This window comes from Takifugu flavidus, chromosome 9 (genome assembly GCF_003711565.1).
Source record: "Takifugu flavidus isolate HTHZ2018 chromosome 9, ASM371156v2, whole genome shotgun sequence".
In the NCBI taxonomy this organism is placed as follows: Eukaryota; Metazoa; Chordata; class Actinopteri; order Tetraodontiformes; family Tetraodontidae; genus Takifugu; species Takifugu flavidus.
Window position 1 is genome coordinate 15,185,050 of NC_079528.1, and position 16,892 is coordinate 15,201,941.

At 48.5% G+C, this 16,892-nt stretch overlaps 2 protein-coding genes across 2 annotated transcripts in view; one reads left to right on the top strand and one right to left on the bottom strand.

Moving 5' to 3' along the window:
- The window catches only part of LOC130531845 (uncharacterized), a 447,745-nt gene that overhangs the window by 127,603 nt on the left and 303,250 nt on the right, over positions 1-16,892 (top strand). The gene's annotated exons all lie outside the window — the stretch shown is intronic.
- LOC130531902 (uncharacterized) lies at positions 1,915-4,744 on the bottom strand. The gene is made up of 3 exons (XM_057044078.1): positions 4,127-4,744; positions 3,790-4,008; positions 1,915-3,486 (listed from the first exon to the last, which is right to left on the bottom strand). Exons 1-3 carry the CDS (start codon positions 4,742-4,744, stop codon positions 1,915-1,917), a joined length of 2,409 nt encoding a protein of 802 aa, XP_056900058.1.

Below are 16,892 nucleotides of genomic sequence, written 5' to 3' on the forward strand. Positions count from 1 at the left end.
TGATGTTGCAGAGGGCATAACGTTCTCCACGGCATCTCCAGACCCTTTCACGTCTGGTGCATGTGCTCAGGTTGAACCTGCTCTCATTGGTGAAAAGCACAAGGCGCCAGTGGTGTAGTTGCCAATTCTGGTGGTCTATGGCAAATGCCAATCGAGCTCTACAGTGCCGGGCAGTGAGCACACTACAGGACGTCGGGCCCTCAGGCCACCCTCATGGAGCCTGTTTCTGATTGTTTGGTCAGAAACATTCACACTAGCGGCCTGCTGGAGGTCATTTTGTAGGGCTCTGGCAGTGCTCATCTTGTTACTCCTTGCACAAAGAAGCAGATACCGATCCGGCTAAGGGTTTATAGACTACTACGGCCCTGTCCAGCTCTCCTGGAGTAACTACCTGTCTCCTGGAATCTCCTCCATGCTCTTGATACTGTGCTGGGAGACACAGCAAACCTTCTTGCAACGGCATGTACAGTATTGGTGTGCCATCCTGGAGGAGTTGGACTACTTGTGCAACCTCTGTAGCATCCAGGTACAACACCATGCTATCAACAGAAATGTTGATCCAAGCCAAATGAATAACTAAAGCAGTAGAAAGTCAGTCAGTAAGAAATTAGACAAAAGAGATGAGGAGGAAAAAAGTGTCAGTGGCCTCAATCTGGAAAGCCATTCCTGTTTTGGGGGCCGTCTCATTGTTGCCCCTCTGATGCTCCTGTTATTGATTTAATTAACAAAGCAGCAGAAACTGATTAACAACCCCCTCTGCTACTTAACTCACCAGATCAATATCCCAGAAGTTTGACTGATAGGTTGCTATACTCTGATTAAAAAGTGTTCCTCTAATTTTTTGAGCAGTATATAATGAACATTAAGGTTTATAGTAGCTTTACAGAAAACCTCAGTTAAGGAGTGGGGACAGGTGAACACCATGTGATTAAACAGAATTATGTTTTCAGATTAGTTTCCCTCTCCTCTCCTCTCCTCTCCTCTCCTCTCCTCTCCTCTCCTCTCCTCTCCTCTCCTCCCCTCCCCTTCTCCTCTCTCTTTACCTAGCCGGCCATCAGCAGGAGGGTCCCCCTACATGAGTCTGGTCCTGCTCAAGGTTTCTTCCTATTAAAGGGGAGTTTTTCCTTGCCCTATTAAAGGGGAGTTTTTCCTTGCCACTGTCTGGGGTTAGGCCCTGGGATTCTGGAAAGCGCCTTGAAACAATTTTGATTGTATTAGACGCTATATAAATAAAGATTGATTTGATTTGAGATTGACAGGGATCACTTCCTTAAACTTAGCTACAGCATTATCTGAAAGACATTTGCTATAGTAAGACTGTGCTCTGAGCATAGAAGAATCCTTAATTATAAATGTAAAAGTGATCAAAGAATGATCTGACAGGAGTGGGTTCTGAGGGAACACTGACACATGTTCTACCTCAACACCATAAGTCAGAACTAGATCTAGGGTGTGGTTGAAGGTATGAGTTGGTTGGTTTATCTGCTGGAGGAAACCAACTGACTCAAGTATTGAAATGAAGCCATTTCTAAAGCTGTCATTTACAACGTCTACATGGATATTGTGGCGAGCTCGGGTTCTGGGTTGCGGAAGTACCCAGACACAGACTTCTGCCAGCTTATTCTGCTATTCAATTGCAGAAAGAGCCACTTTATTAAACACACCCAGAAAACACACGAACAAAGGGAAGTCTTCAATGACACACATAACTTCGCTTATGGTGTCCAGGTGCAAACAATAATTAAAACAGTAATTAAACACATTAACGACCAGAACTCAATAAATAGAACATTAACATTGAAAGTCACAAAGGAGAACATTTAAAACAAACCCTGAACCCACAGAACACACTGCTACAAAGCATGCTGGGAATTGCCCACTCTGACCCTCCCCAACACGCTACACTGCCCCCACCTAGGTGGTTAGCTGTCCCCAGCAACCCATGACAAAGTCCCTGAGGTGGTGAGGGAGCTGGCGCTTTCGCCGTGTGTTCTCGGAAAGCCCAGTGGTGGTTCCAGGAGGTGGAGTGGGCGAGTGAGTGGGCTGGTCCTCAGACTCCACCTCTCCCCCAGATTGGGCCAAATGGCGATAGGGTGCGAGCCTGTCACGGTGGAGCACCACCACACGGTTCCTTTTGACTAGCCGCACCCGGTACACACATCTGACAGTCTCGAGCACCGTACAAGGTCCCACCCACTGGCCCATCAATTTAGGGGAAAGGCCCTTCTTCCTCTCAGGGCTGTAGACCCATACCTGCTCCCCAGGGGCAAAGTCTTGTCCTCTACAACGAGAATCATAGGCCCATTTTTGCCGCAGCCCAGCATCAGAGAGGGCCTTCCTGGTCATCTCATGCACCAGCTGAAGTCGTTCCCGCAGACTGTGTAGGTAGTCCAGGCCGGGTGCACCTTCCAGCTCTGGCTCAGGGGGAGACCCAAACACCAAGTCCACAGGAGTGCGGAGCTCATGCCCAAACATGAGTACTGCTGGGGTGCATTTCGTGGACTCCTGAACTGCTGTCCGGTACGCCCACAGGACCAAGGGTAAGTGCTGATCCCAGTCTCGCTGCCGGCGGCTGGTCAGGATTGCAAGCTGGGTGGCCACGGTGCGGTTGAAGCGTTCGACCAGTCCATCGCTCTGGGGATGTAATGGTGTGGTCTGGGTCTTCTTGATGCCGAGCCTCCGGCAGACCTCACTGAACACTTTTGCTTCAAAGTTGCGACCCTGGTCACTGTGCAGTTCCTCTGGCACACCAAAGCGGCAGAACATCTCGTTGACCAGGTGCTCAGCGGTGGTGGATGCGCTCTGATCAGGAACGGCATACGCCTCAGGCCACTTGGTAAAGTAGTCCATGGCCACAAGGACATAGCCCAGGATGTCTACACCCACACGCTCCATTGGGGCCCCCACCTGGTACTGCTGCAGGGGTGCGTGCGAACGCTGAGTCGGTCCCTTCTGGACAGTGCAAGGGTCACACCGATGAACGTAGAGCTCTACGTCCTGACGACACCCCGGCCAGTAGAAGCGTGACCTGAGCCGGTGTAGAGTCTTGGTCACTCCAAAGTGACCTGCCCCCACTGAGCCATGGACGAGCTGAAGGACCCTGGGGCGTAGTTGGCGGGAGACCAGGAGCTGGAAGATATCTCGGTGGCCCCCAGGGGTCTGCCAACGACGATGGAGGAGGCCATCACGAATGATGAGGCTGGTCCACTGGGAATAGAGAGCCTTGGTCTCAGGGTCCAGTGCTGACACTGTATTCCATGCTGGCCGTTGGCCGGTCTCTATCCAATCTTGGACCCGAGAGAGGACAGGGTCTTGGCTCTGGTCAAGCTGGAGCTGTTGGAGATCGACGGTTTCCAAACCATCATTGACAGCTGTTGTTTGGGCTGAGAACTGGGGCCCACTCTCGTCATCCAAGGGGAGGGGTTGCAGGGCGGATACCGTTGGGTTCGCGGTACCTCGGTCCTCCACACGCTGGCAGTACCGACACTATTCCATTTCACAAGGGCGTCGGGACAAAGCATCTGCATTGGCATGATGACGGCCAGGCCGATGGCGGATTTCGAAGTCGTAATCCTGTAGCGTCTCTAACCATCGTGCAAGCTGTCCCTCTGGCTCCTTAAAGTTTAATAGCCATGTGAGAGAGGCATGATCGGTGCGCAGGAGAAATCTTCTCCCGTAAAGGTATGGCCTGAAGTGACGGAGCCCGAGGACGACAGCCAGCAGTTCTCGACGAGTGACACAATAATTCCTCTCTGGTCGGTTGAGGGAGCGACTGTAGTACGCGATGACCTGCTCACCATTCTCTCCCTCCTGGGACAGCACGGCCCCAAGTCCCACATTGCTGGCGTCGGTATCCCTCTCCATAAGGCGCTCGAAGGTGGCCGGAGCGTTGCAGAGGCCGAAAGGCATGACTTTAAATTGCCACAGCCCCTGGCCAATGGAAAAGGCGGTCTTTGGGCGTGCATCCGGTGCCAACTCCACCTGCCAGGGAGCTGAACCAGCAGGACCCTGCGATGTAATCAAGGGCATCATCCACACGGGGTAGTGGATAGGAGTCCTTGAGGGTGACATCGTTAAGGCGGCGATAGTCAACACAGAACCGCCAAGTGTCATCTTTTTTCCTTACCAGGACAGCGGGAGATGCCCAAGGGCTACTGGAGATTTCGATGATGCCTGCACCTGCCATCTCTTTGATCTTTTCTTCAGCTGCAGTCTGCTTGGCCAGCGGCAGGCGGCGGGGGCGGAGACAGATGTGGCGAGCATCACCAGTGTTGATCTCATGTTGTACCAGACTCATGTGTGTACAGTCCTCATCCCTGGCTGCAAAGATGTCGGCGAACCGCTCCACTAGCTCCCGAAGCTTGCATGTCTGGTCCGCCTGTAGGCCCTCACAACTTCTCAGGTACAGGTCATCAACAGCTTGCTTAGTCTCACCTGATGGCACTTGGGGTGGCAATGATGATGTGGACGCTCCCTTGACTCTGGCTGGTGGTGGTTGCATGGAGGGGACCCGAGTGCTTGGCTGTGGAGAGGGCGCTTGTCTCAGTCCCTTCTCACAGGTAGGGTGAAGCGTAACGGCCTCAGAACCCAGGTAAAGTGTAGTCCTGGGAAGGTCGACCACAGCCTCCCACTTGGCTAGCAGATCCAGCCCGATGATGCAGGGGTCTTGTATATCGGCCAGCCAGAACTCGTGATCAATTGTGCGATTAGCAACACATACCTGGAGAGATCCTTCGCCCCGCATTCTGGCGCGCTCACCGGTGACTGTGGCTATACAAAGCTTAGTGGGTTTCCAACCCCGCGGTCTCGGGCCCTCTGTACCAGGTAGCGTTCCAGGCCGGACCAGCGAAATGGTGGACCCCGTATCCACCAGGGCTCTGCATGGGGTGTCATTCAGAATACAGTCCAGGTACAGTCCATTTGTCCGGCCCAGGCGACCCAGACGCCACTGCGACTTGGCAAAGGAGGGAGGTTATTCGTGGGTGACAGTTCCCCCATTGTGCCACCCCACTCTAGTTTAACGGAGGCTGAGGAGCTGGGCTTCGTGGGGCTGGTGCTGGGCAGTGGCGCGCGATGTGACCTGGTTCTCCGCACCGGTAACATCTTTCCATAGACTGCCCGGCTGTTCTCCTAGTTCCTCGTTGGGGTCGTTTCAGGGTGTGGTGGTGGCTTGGTGGGTGACCTCTTCGTCATCACTCCCTGCCAGCCCGCTCTCGTAGGCAGCCTGACGCACTCTGTACCTTGTATTGGTGGGGCGGTCTCCCGTGGACAGGACATGTTCAACCCACTCTGATTCAGCCAGGGCTACCGTCAAGGTCTTTGGTGCATGCAGGCGGATGTGTTCTCGTAGTCGCTCTGGCTGAAGCCCTCGGACGAAAGCTTGGAGCGCCAGCTCGTCCTGTACTGTAGCGTGGAAGGTAGGATACCCGCGCCTGGCATAAAAACGGAGATCCGCAGCCTACGCACCCAGACTCTCTCCCTCTTCTCTCCGTCGGCTGACAAGCTTGTCTCGGGTGTCGTCGACATGAGCATGGCGGCCAAAGCGGTGTTTCAGTGCTCCTTCTATGGCTTGCCAGTTAAATCTCTCTTCAGGATGGAGGTCTGTGAGAATCTGCAGGGCTTTGCCTTCCAAGGCAAGGGCAACCTGGACTGCTGTCTCTTCCGCTGACCAGGCATTGAGCTGGGATGCCAGTTGGACTTGAATGAGGTAAGTCTCTGGAGGCTCTTCCCCGTTATAACGTGGCAGCTTCATAGTACTCCGCCGGGGACCTTCAGATGGCATCGGTAATGCTGGTTGTGGAAGGGGCACGGTAGTGTTTCCATCTCCTGCTCTAGCGCTGGTCAGCCTTCGCTGGTTTCCTAGGCCGCGATCCGATGCTGGCCGGTGGACGCTAGCTCCATCAGGGACGTCAGCGGCCTCTTCTCCCCAGCGTCTCCCTGTGGGCGTTTTCGGACGTGCTCCCTGCATATTCCTCAAGCTTTTGCAGAGCTCTTCCATTTCCTTGATGGTCTCGTCCATCATGTATGATCCCACTTCTAATAAAAACAGGGTTAACACAAACCTGAACCCACAGAACACACTGCTACAAAGCATGCTGGGAATTGCCCACTCTGACCCTCCCCAACACGCTACAATATTAAAGTCTCCAATGATAATGACTTTGTCTGTTCTAAGGACCAAGTCAGATAAGAAATCAGAGAACTCAGACAGGAACTCTGAATGTGGCCCAGCAGGGGGCCGATATACAACTACAAACAGAAGTGGCTTTTCTGCCTTCCAGTTCAGATGGGTGATGCCAAGAGTCAGGCTTTCAAAGGAACTGGAGCCATATTTTGGTCTAGGATTAATTAATAACTTGGAGTGATAGATTGCTGCCACTCCCCCTCCTCGACCACTAACACGAGGAATATGATAATTAAGATGGGTAGGAGGAGTAGATTCATTTAAGCTAACATACTCCTCCTCCTGAAGCCAGGTCTCAGTAGGACAAAATAAATCAATGTGATGATCACATATCAGGTCGTGTAGTAACAGGGATTTACACAAAAGAGATCTAATATTTAACAGTCCACACTTAATTGTGATATTAGTTTCTCCAACGTGTGCTTTAGTATTAATTTTAATAAGATTATGGTGATTGACCGCTCCCCTGCTCTGTGCTTGGTGAACTTTTAACCGTGGAACAGAGACTACCTCTATAGTGTTAAATATGTTACTGTTGGTGGATGAGGGTTCTATGGAAGCAGCAGAGAAGTCTGTAAGACTACAACTCTGCATCGTGGTCTGGACCCTGGATTGTCAGGTCACTTTGGGTCTAATAAAATTAGCCAAATTACTAGAAATGAGAGAGGCACCATCTCGTGTGGGATGGACACCGTCTCTCCTAATCAGACCAGGTTTTCCCCAAAAAGTGCTCCAATTGTCTATAAAGGCCACCTGGTTTTCGGGGCACCACCGTGACAACCAGCGACAAAGCGACGACATGCGGCTAATCATCTCATCGCTGGCCAGATTGCGGAGGGGACCAGAGAATGCTACGGAGTCCAACATCGTTTTAGCGTACTTGCACACCGACTCTGTTAATTGTGGTGACCTCCAACTGACGAAGCCGGGTGTCGTTGGCTTGAAATGGAATTTGATTGTGAAATGTAAATTGTGTGCAGAAGGAAGGGTTGAAATGGAAATTTAGGACAGCAGATGAAGTCCATTTGGTTCCTCATTCATTTACAAGGAAACAAAGACGCGCTGAGGTTCAAAGAAGACCAACGTCAAACGACTGAGGGGGGGACGTTCTCAGTCATTCAACTTTTTGCGCCAGCCGGAACACATGCTGTGAAGGCACCAAACTCCTGCGGTGCATGCAGCGCGCACCTACTGTGTTGACGTCCTGTGTCCTGTGCATGCAGCGCACACATGCTGTGAAGACATCCTGTGTCCGCGCCTCAGAGGCGGGCCTTCTACTATATAAGATCAGAACTGTGTACATTTAGTAGAGATCTCTCCGCATGCTTCCGTGTGTGTATCCTGACCGACTGACTGGAATAAAACCATCTCCTACGCAGTAACTTAGATTAATCATTTTTTTCTCCAAATGGCTAAAAATTCTGCGACAAACTCCGACGTGAATAATAACTTTACCAAATTTACGTTTACGTCTCCCCACCAGCCATAAATTTGCTTCTATGTCGCCCGCTCTGGCCCCCGGAATGCACTTAACTATGGTCGCTAGAGTCGGCTTCACGTAGCGCAAAACAGAGTCGCCAATTACCATTACGCTTCCTGCGAACCGTCACCCAGCCGCCCTGGCTAGCCGGCTGCTGCTGAGGGACCGCTAGCTGAAGCTATGCTAGGCGGCTCCGCAGCAGCTAGTTTGTCCTGGCTACCTGACGCAACTCCAGCTAACTCCAAGCTGCGGAACCGCGTCTCAAGTCTCGCCTCCATAGCCGTAAATAAACTACACTTTCTGCACCTATTCCCTTCACTAAGGGAGGCAGAGGAGTAACTAAACATTTCACACGCTGAACAAACAAAGACACCGGGTGAAACAGATGGTGAGGCCATGCTCATGCTAATAGTCAGCGAAGCCCTGTATTTGTTTAATATGGGTTGTTTCTCACTGTTGTTATCAGGTAACTAGCATGTCCCAAGTGTTCAAATTTTAATTAAAGTGAATACAACACACCAAGTCTTCAATATTAAGTAAAGTGAATACAACACCCCGTGCACAGTGCAACCAACGAACGATTGAGAAGACAGTAAGTGACGCAATACGTTACCCAGCGAAGACGAAGCAAATAATTTTTTTAGTTCATGGATCTGTGACTATGCTGAAAAGGTAGCTCCTTTACAAGCATTAATATACACAGAGCAAATGTCAATGCAGGACAAGATTAAATGGACACCAGAAGCAAATGAAGCATTCAGCACAATAAAACAGATACTGATAAGTACTGAAACTTTAGCATTTCCTGATTATCCTTATTATTCCTGATTGTCATTTAGACAAACAGTAGATTGTAAAGGAGAATATATGACTTCTGTATTGATGCAACAGCATGGAGATAAGTGGAAACCTATAACATATTATTCTCAAAAATTAGACGCTGTGGCGAGAGCACTGCCAATCTGTGGAAGAGCTGTCGTTGAGGCATCTGAAGCTGTAAAAGCATCAGCAAACGTAATTCTGTATCATGAGTTAGAACTCTTAGTCCCTCATGCAGTTTCTGTTTTGCTTTTGCAAAGTAAGATCAGCTTCCTATCACCTGCACGACACCTATCATGTATGGCAGTTCTACTTTCACAACCACATTTGACTATTAAAAGATGTACAGTATTAAATCCAGCTACACTTTTGCCAACTGCAGAAGATGGAACAGAACATAAATGTTTAGATATTATGGAAAGTTGTACGTTACCTAGAAAAGACTTAAAAGATACACCGTTGATGGAAGGAATAATTTGGTATGTTGACGGCTCATCAAAAAAGAGTCCAGATGGCAGTAATAAAACTGGCTACGCTATTGTCACAAAAGACACAGTAGTGGAAGCAAAAGCCTTACCACCACACTACTCTGCACAGGCAGCAGAGTTAGTTGCACTAATCAGAGCTTGCGAATTGATGAAAGGGAAAAAGGTAACCATTTATACAGATAGCCAGTATGCACACTCTACATTATTCATATGTGCAAATCAGTGGAAAAATAGAGGCATGGTAACAAGTACAGGAAAGAAAATTACACATGGAGACTTGCTTAACAGGCTCCTGTCTACAATTCTGTTACCAACAGCTGTTGCAGTATGTAAGTGTGCTGCACACAAAAAAGGGGTCTATAGTACAACATTGGGCAACAACTTTGCAGATGAAACCGCAAAGAAAGCCACAGAGAGACAAATATTTCTATTAATAGCGGAGTTCCAAACTGAATCGTGACAATTTCTGAGGGACATGCAAACACACAGCAGCAAGAAAGAAAAACAGCAGTGGAAAAAAAGACAGTGCTTAGATGAATGGAATTTACACAATGCCTGATGGAAAACCTGTATTACCAAGAAATATGTATAGATGGGCGGCTATTGTGAGCCATGGGCCTTGCCATGTCTCAACAGGAGGGATGGTGAAGGTAGTACAATCACAGTTCTATGCAATAGGATTTCAATCTTACTCTAAAAAAATTGTTTAGCATGTCCGATTTGTTTGAAGCATAGTCCTCAGGGAGGTATGAAGCCACAAAAAGGTAAAACACCTATACCATCCTATCCTTTTCACACAATTTATATGGATTACATTGAACTTGGTCCCTGTGAAGGAAAGAAATATCGCTTAGTGTTAATTGATCCTTTTACTAGATGGATTGAAGTTTTTCCTACAGCAAAAGCAGACGCAGTAACAGTAGCAAAAGCGCTATGTAGAGAAATTATACCTAGATTTGGGGGTCCAAAAGTCATTTGGAGTGACAATGGATCACATTTTGTGAATGAAATAATTGACAGGGTAGGACAAATATTTAACATTACCTTAAAGAATCATTGCTCATATCATCCACAGAGTGCAGGCCTCGTAGAGAGAGCAAATGGCACAATCAAGTCAAGGTTAAGAAGATGCATGGATGAAACAGGAAAATCTTGGATTTATTGTCTAGATTTAGTGAAATTGTGGATGCATATTACACCACATGCAACCACAGGATTGTCACCATTTGAAATGATGTATGGAAGACCTTATGTCTTACCTCCATTCCGACAAAAGACAGGAGATGATGAAGTAGAAATGACAGTTGCAGATTACATGAGAAAAATGCTGCAAGCAAAAGATGTTCAAAGAATGAATAATCTGCCAGATATGCCTTTGCCTCCCCAGGAAGAAGATAACAGTGTTGATGTGGGAGATTATGTGTGGGTGAAGCGCATTCGAAGAGTTAAGTGGAGTGACCCACGCTGGGAAGGTCCGTTCCAGATCCTGTTGAAGACACCTACAGCGGTGCGGATAGCGGAACGGCCCTCGTGGGTACATCTTTCCCACTGTAAGAAACAACGGACACTTCCAGGTGAAAACGAGGGAGCAGTGACGGTTTGTCCGTAAACGGCTGACGGCCTGTATAGGTCCAGCAACGGCTGAACCCCGTCAGAACCTGAGAAGAGGAGAAAAATAAATGAAATTGTTCTTCCTGGTTGTGGTGAGTGCTGTGGCAGCGGGACTTGTGAATTTGGGCCTTTGGACCTTCCAACAGGAGGGAGGTAATCAGGGACAGAATATTACTTTAGAGCAAAACAGTCAACATTCACGTACAAAACGTACTGTAGTCAATCACTTAGAACTTTCATGATTAGATTTAAGTAGAGAATGGCCACATATTTACAGTTTAAACACGTGGTGGCGCTATGCTAACTTCACAGCGTGCACTCAAAACTGCTATGTTTGCTCAATGCTACCGGTCTCCGTACACACCCCACGGGTAACCGCCAAACCAATGAAGGACCCGGAAGGGCATCGTTTTGTTCACATAGGAGTGGGCAAAAGGGCAGTGCATGGGATTCGATTAATCAATGGAACCTTGTACATGCGTAAAAATTGCACTCAAGAACCCCTGAGAGAAATGTCAGGAAAGATTGAAAAATACAAAATCCCCGTGCAGGTTATGGGTAATCACACATACTGTTATGCGCAAGAAGGTCAGACACAACCAGGATCGCTACATAGTGACACTTGCAGGATCATCTATACACCCTGTGAGGAAGTGAGAGATTGGCAAACTTTGAAACAAAATATGACACAGACTTACCTACCATCCTGCCTAAATCGAACCAACAACAATTCTTACGCCTGTAATGATGAAATATTATCCTATAAGTTTAATAAGACTACACAATCGTGCCCAAGTGGCTATAATTGCACTTGCACTTATTCACAAGGCGCACCAGGGCTTTGTGGACACAACGCGTATGCTCACCTACTAGCAAACTGGTCAGGAGTGTGCGCTCCAGTCCACCTCAATGATTACACAGTCATAAATAATGCTGCTAATGCTAGAACCGTTCCACAGTTGCGTTCCAGGAGAGATTTGAATATAGATTTCAAACCACATGACTCAGTGTGGGGCACAGATGTACCGCAAGAGTTTAAACACTGGACAGAGGGAGATAAGGTTGCTCTCAGTCTGTTTCCTTGGGCAGGTGTGGCAAAGAACATATTAAGATTAGAAACGGTTGATTATAGACTGAAAGTGTTTACTAATTTGACAAAGGTTGCTCTTACAGGAGTTAAAGAAAAACTGACTGCGCTGAGATTAATGACTGCAATGCAGAATAGGATGGCCTTAGATCTATTGACAGCACCTAGAGGAGGAGTTTGCACAATGGTAGGAGATTACTGTTGCACATTTGTCCCAGAAAATGATGCAGATGGCCACTTGATAGATAGCGCACTGAAGAATTTGACTAAATTACAGAAGGCAATGATGGACAACGGCAGTTCCCCATTAGACTGGTTTATGAGCATGATTTTAAGATGGAGGGAACTGTTGTTCAAGATAGGGGCAGTAATAGGGATAGTACTGATAGTATTAGCCATATTAGCTTGTTGTGTAGTACCTCTTGTTCGGGGTTGCATTGATTGGCTCGTGGGTTCGGCTGTTACTAGTGCCTTGCTGCAGATGGAAGAACGACCTCTACTGGATGAAGGAGAAGAAGTGGATTCACAAGAAGATTGGACTAATGCACTGCATGATGTCAAAAAACTGTTTGAAATGTCTTAAGTTGCACCCACATTGAACTTTGAGTGTAAGAAATGTATTGTCTAGGAAAATGAAGTAATACATTTAAAGTTCATAGGAGTGAAAAGATGTAGTATGGATAATGAGAATCAAGATGCATTTAACGATAAACAGGAGGGAAATGTGAGAATAATCACCTGGCCGTTATATATTATATTATATTATTATCATTTAAATGCATTTGTATCTTTAGCACCTAAGCGCATGAAGAAGAAACAGAGTGTTTTTCACCTCTCTTGATTTATTACACTTGTCCAGAGCACCAGATTTACTGTGAGATTGTTATCTGAAACCTAAAAGCATCTTTGGAGGAGGTGAAAATTCCACATGGATAATGAGCTGATGTGAATAAAGGAAGGAGGTTTGCAGAGCAGCAGCAGAGCGACAGAGGGTGTTCCAGAGTGAACTGCTGCTCGCTCTCCCTTGCGAGGTACCTGTGTTTGTGTCTTTTGTTGATTCACACAGGGTTTTACTGGGTTACTCTGTTTCAACTCTAACAAGAGACAGTCAGAACTGTTGTATTAGAGCACATGTGTCAAATTCAGTCCTTGACGGCCACGATTCTGCCGGGTTTTCTTTCCTACCACGCTGAAAATGCATTCAGTGGGATAGAAAACCCGGCAGGATCGTGGCCCTCGAGGACTGAGTTTGACATGCCTCCATTAGAGGGAAACACCAACATGGATTTTCAAACTCTTCGAACAAACTACATCTTGCACACGCATCTTTAGTGTCCTAATACAGGACAATTCAATTATATCAAATCAAATCAAATCAATCTTTATTTATATAGCGTCTTATACAATCAAAATTGTTTCAAGGCGCTTTCCAGAATCCCAGGGCCTAACCCCAGACAAGCAACAGCGGCAAGGAAAAACTCCCCTTTAACAGGAAGAAACCTTGAGCAGGACCAGGCTCATGTAGGGGGACCCTCCTGCTGATGGCCGGCTGGGTAAAGAGAGAGGAGAGGAGAGGAGAGGAGAGGAGAGGAGAGGAGAGGAGAGAAGAGGAGAGGCACAGAACACAGAAACACACGCAAAAATACATTATACAATGGGTCAGCGAGGCTGGAGGTCATCATGCAGCTCCGAAGGCGGCGATACCTGTAAATGAATGGGGGGGGGGGGGGTGCAGAAAAACTACACAGGAATCAGCAACTAGTTTGCTTGATGAGGAGGAGGAAAGGAGAGGAGAGGAGAGGAGACCATGACCCAGTGGGGTGACAGAGGCCTGTCAGGTGATCATGTTTCCGGACCCCGGCAGCCTTGGCCTATAACAGCATAGCTAAGATGTGACCTAATGATTAGACGACCCCCTAAGTATGATAATTTGTCTGTCTATAATAGTAACTATATCCAATTAATAGGCACATATTTACTCATTCAGTAATATTTTGCTATAGGTGCTCTTTTGCTGCTGCAGTGTTGCATATTTATTTGTTTGTGTATTATGCTGAATATCAATCAGTCAATCTTTATTTTCATAGTGTCTATTACAATCAAAATTGTTTCTAGGCGCTTTGCAGAATCCCAGTGTGTGACCCCCAACAAGCAACAGTGGTAAGGAAAAACTCCCCTTTCAAGGAAGAAACCTTAAGCAGGACAAGGCTCATGTAGGGGGACCCTCCTGCTCATGGCTGGCTGGGTAGAGAGAGAGGATAAGGAGCAGGACAGGTAGAAGAGAGACGAGGAAGAGATCAGGGAAATACATTAATAATACATGCTGCTGGTATAAGAGTAGAGTGGGTCAGCAGGGTCGGAGGTCGGCAGGCCAGCTTACAGCTATAAAGGCAGCTCGACCTGTAGATGGATACAGAGAGATAGAGGGGGGATAAGCAGAGAAACTACACAAGAAACATCATCACTGATCTACTCGGAGAGGAGAGGCAGCCATGACCCAGTGGGGTGACAGAGGCCTGTCAGGTGATCCTGTTTCTGGACCCCGGCAGCCTCGGCCTATAGCAGCAGAACTATACATCCATCCATCCATCCATCCATCCATCCTCTACCGCTTATCCGGGGTCGGGTCGCGGGGGCAGCAGGCTAAGGAGAGAAGCCCAGACTTCCCTCTCCCCAGCTACCTCCTCCAGGTCATCCGGAGGGATCCCCAGGCGTTCCCAGGCCAGTCGAGAGACATAGTCTCTCCAACGTGTCCTGGGTCTCCCCGGGGGTCTCCTACCGGAGGGACATGCCCTGCACACCTCACCAGGGAGGCGTCCAGGGGGCATCCTAACTAGATGCCCAAGCCACCTCATCTGGCTCCTCTCAACGCGGAGGAGCAGCGACTCTGCTCCGAGCTCCTCCCGGATGGCTGAGCTTCTCACCCTATCTCTAAGGGAGAGCCCAGCCACCCTATGGAGGAAGCTCATTTCGGCCGCTTGTACCCGTGATCTTGTTCTTTCGGTCATGACCCAAAGCTCATGACCATAGGTGAGGGTAGGAACGAAGATCGACCGGTAAATCGAGAGTTTTGCCTTTTGGCTCAGCTCTCTCTTCACCACTACGGACAGAGTCCGCATTACTGCGGACGCTGCACCGATCCGCCTGTTGATCTCCTGCTCCATTCTTCCCTCACTCGTGAACAAGACCCCAAAGTACTTGAACTCCTCCACTTGCGGCAGGATCTCCTCCGTGACCTGGAGAAGACACTCCACCTTTTTCCGGTTGAGAACCATGGCCTCGGATTTGGAGGTGCTGATTTTGACATGCCTCCATTAGAGGGAAACACCAACATGGATTTTCAAACTCTTCGAACAAACTACATCTTGCACACGCATCTTTAGTGTCCTAATACAGGACAATTCAATTATATCAAATCAAATCAAATCAATCTTTATTTATATAGCGTCTTATACAATCAAAATTGTTTCAAGGCGCTTTCCAGAATCCCAGGGCCTAACCCCAGACAAGCAACAGCGGCAAGGAAAAACTCCCCTTTAACAGGAAGAAACCTTGAGCAGGACCAGGCTCATGTAGGGGGACCCTCCTGCTGATGGCTGGCTGGGTAAAGAGAGAGGAGAGGAGAGGAGAGGAGAGGAGAGGAGAGGAGAGGAGAGAAGAGGAGAGGCACAGAACACAGAAACACACACAAAAATACATTATACAATGGGTCAGCGAGGCTGGAGGTCATCATGCAGCTCCGAAGGCGGCGATACCTGTAAATGAATGGGGGGGGGGGGGGGGGGTGCAGAAAAACTACACAGGAATCAGCAACTAGTTTGCTTGATGAGGAGGAGGAAAGGAGAGGAGAGGAGAGGAAACCATGACCCAGTGGGGTGACAGAGGCCTGTCAGGTGATCATGTTTCCGGACCCCGGCAGCCTTGGCCTATAACAGCATAGCTAAGATGTGACCTAATGATTAGACGACCCCCTAAGTATGATAATTTGTCTGTCTATAATAGTAACTATATCCAATTAATAGGCACATATTTACTCATTCAGTAATATTTTGCTATAGGTGCTCTTTTGCTGCTGCAGTGTTGCATATTTATTTGTTTGTGTATTATGCTGAATATCAATCAGTCAATCTTTATTTTCATAGTGTCTATTACAATCAAAATTGTTTCTAGGCGCTTTGCAGAATCCCAGTGTGTGACCCCCAACAAGCAACAGTGGTAAGGAAAAACTCCCCTTTCAAGGAAGAAACCTTAAGCAGGACAAGGCTCATGTAGGGGGACCCTCCTGCTCATGGCTGGCTGGGTAGAGAGAGAGGATAAGGAGCAGGACAGGTAGAAGAGAGACGAGGAAGAGATCAGGGAAATACATTAATAATACATGCTGCTGGTATAAGAGTAGAGTGGGTCAGCAGGGTCGGAGGTCGGCAGGCCAGCTTACAGCTATAAAGGCAGCTCGACCTGTAGATGGATACAGAGAGATAGAGGGGGGATAAGCAGAGAAACTACACAAGAAACATCATCACTGATCTACTCGGAGAGGAGAGGCAGCCATGACCCAGTGGGGTGACAGAGGCCTGTCAGGTGATCCTGTTTCTGGACCCCGGCAGCCTCGGCCTATAGCAGCAGAACTATACATCCATCCATCCATCCATCCATCCATCCTCTACCGCTTATCCGGGGTCGGGTCGCGGGGGCAGCAGGCTAAGGAGAGAAGCCCAGACTTCCCTCTCCCCAGCTACCTCCTCCAGGTCATCCGGAGGGATCCCCAGGCGTTCCCAGGCCAGTCGAGAGACATAGTCTCTCCAACGTGTCCTGGGTCTCCCCGGGGGTCTCCTACCGGAGGGACATGCCCTGCACACCTCACCAGGGAGGCGTCCAGGGGGCATCCTAACTAGATGCCCAAGCCACCTCATCTGGCTCCTCTCAACGCGGAGGAGCAGCGACTCTGCTCCGAGCTCCTCCCGGATGGCTGAGCTTCTCACCCTATCTCTAAGGGAGAGCCCAGCCACCCTATGGAGGAAGCTCATTTCGGCCGCTTGTACCCGTGATCTTGTTCTTTCGGTCATGACCCAAAGCTCATGACCATAGGTGAGGGTAGGAACGAAGATCGACCGGTAAATCGAGAGTTTTGCCTTTTGGCTCAGCTCTCTCTTCACCACTACGGACAGAGTCCGCATTACTGCGGACGCTGCACCGATCCGCCTGTTGATCTCCTGCTCCATTCTT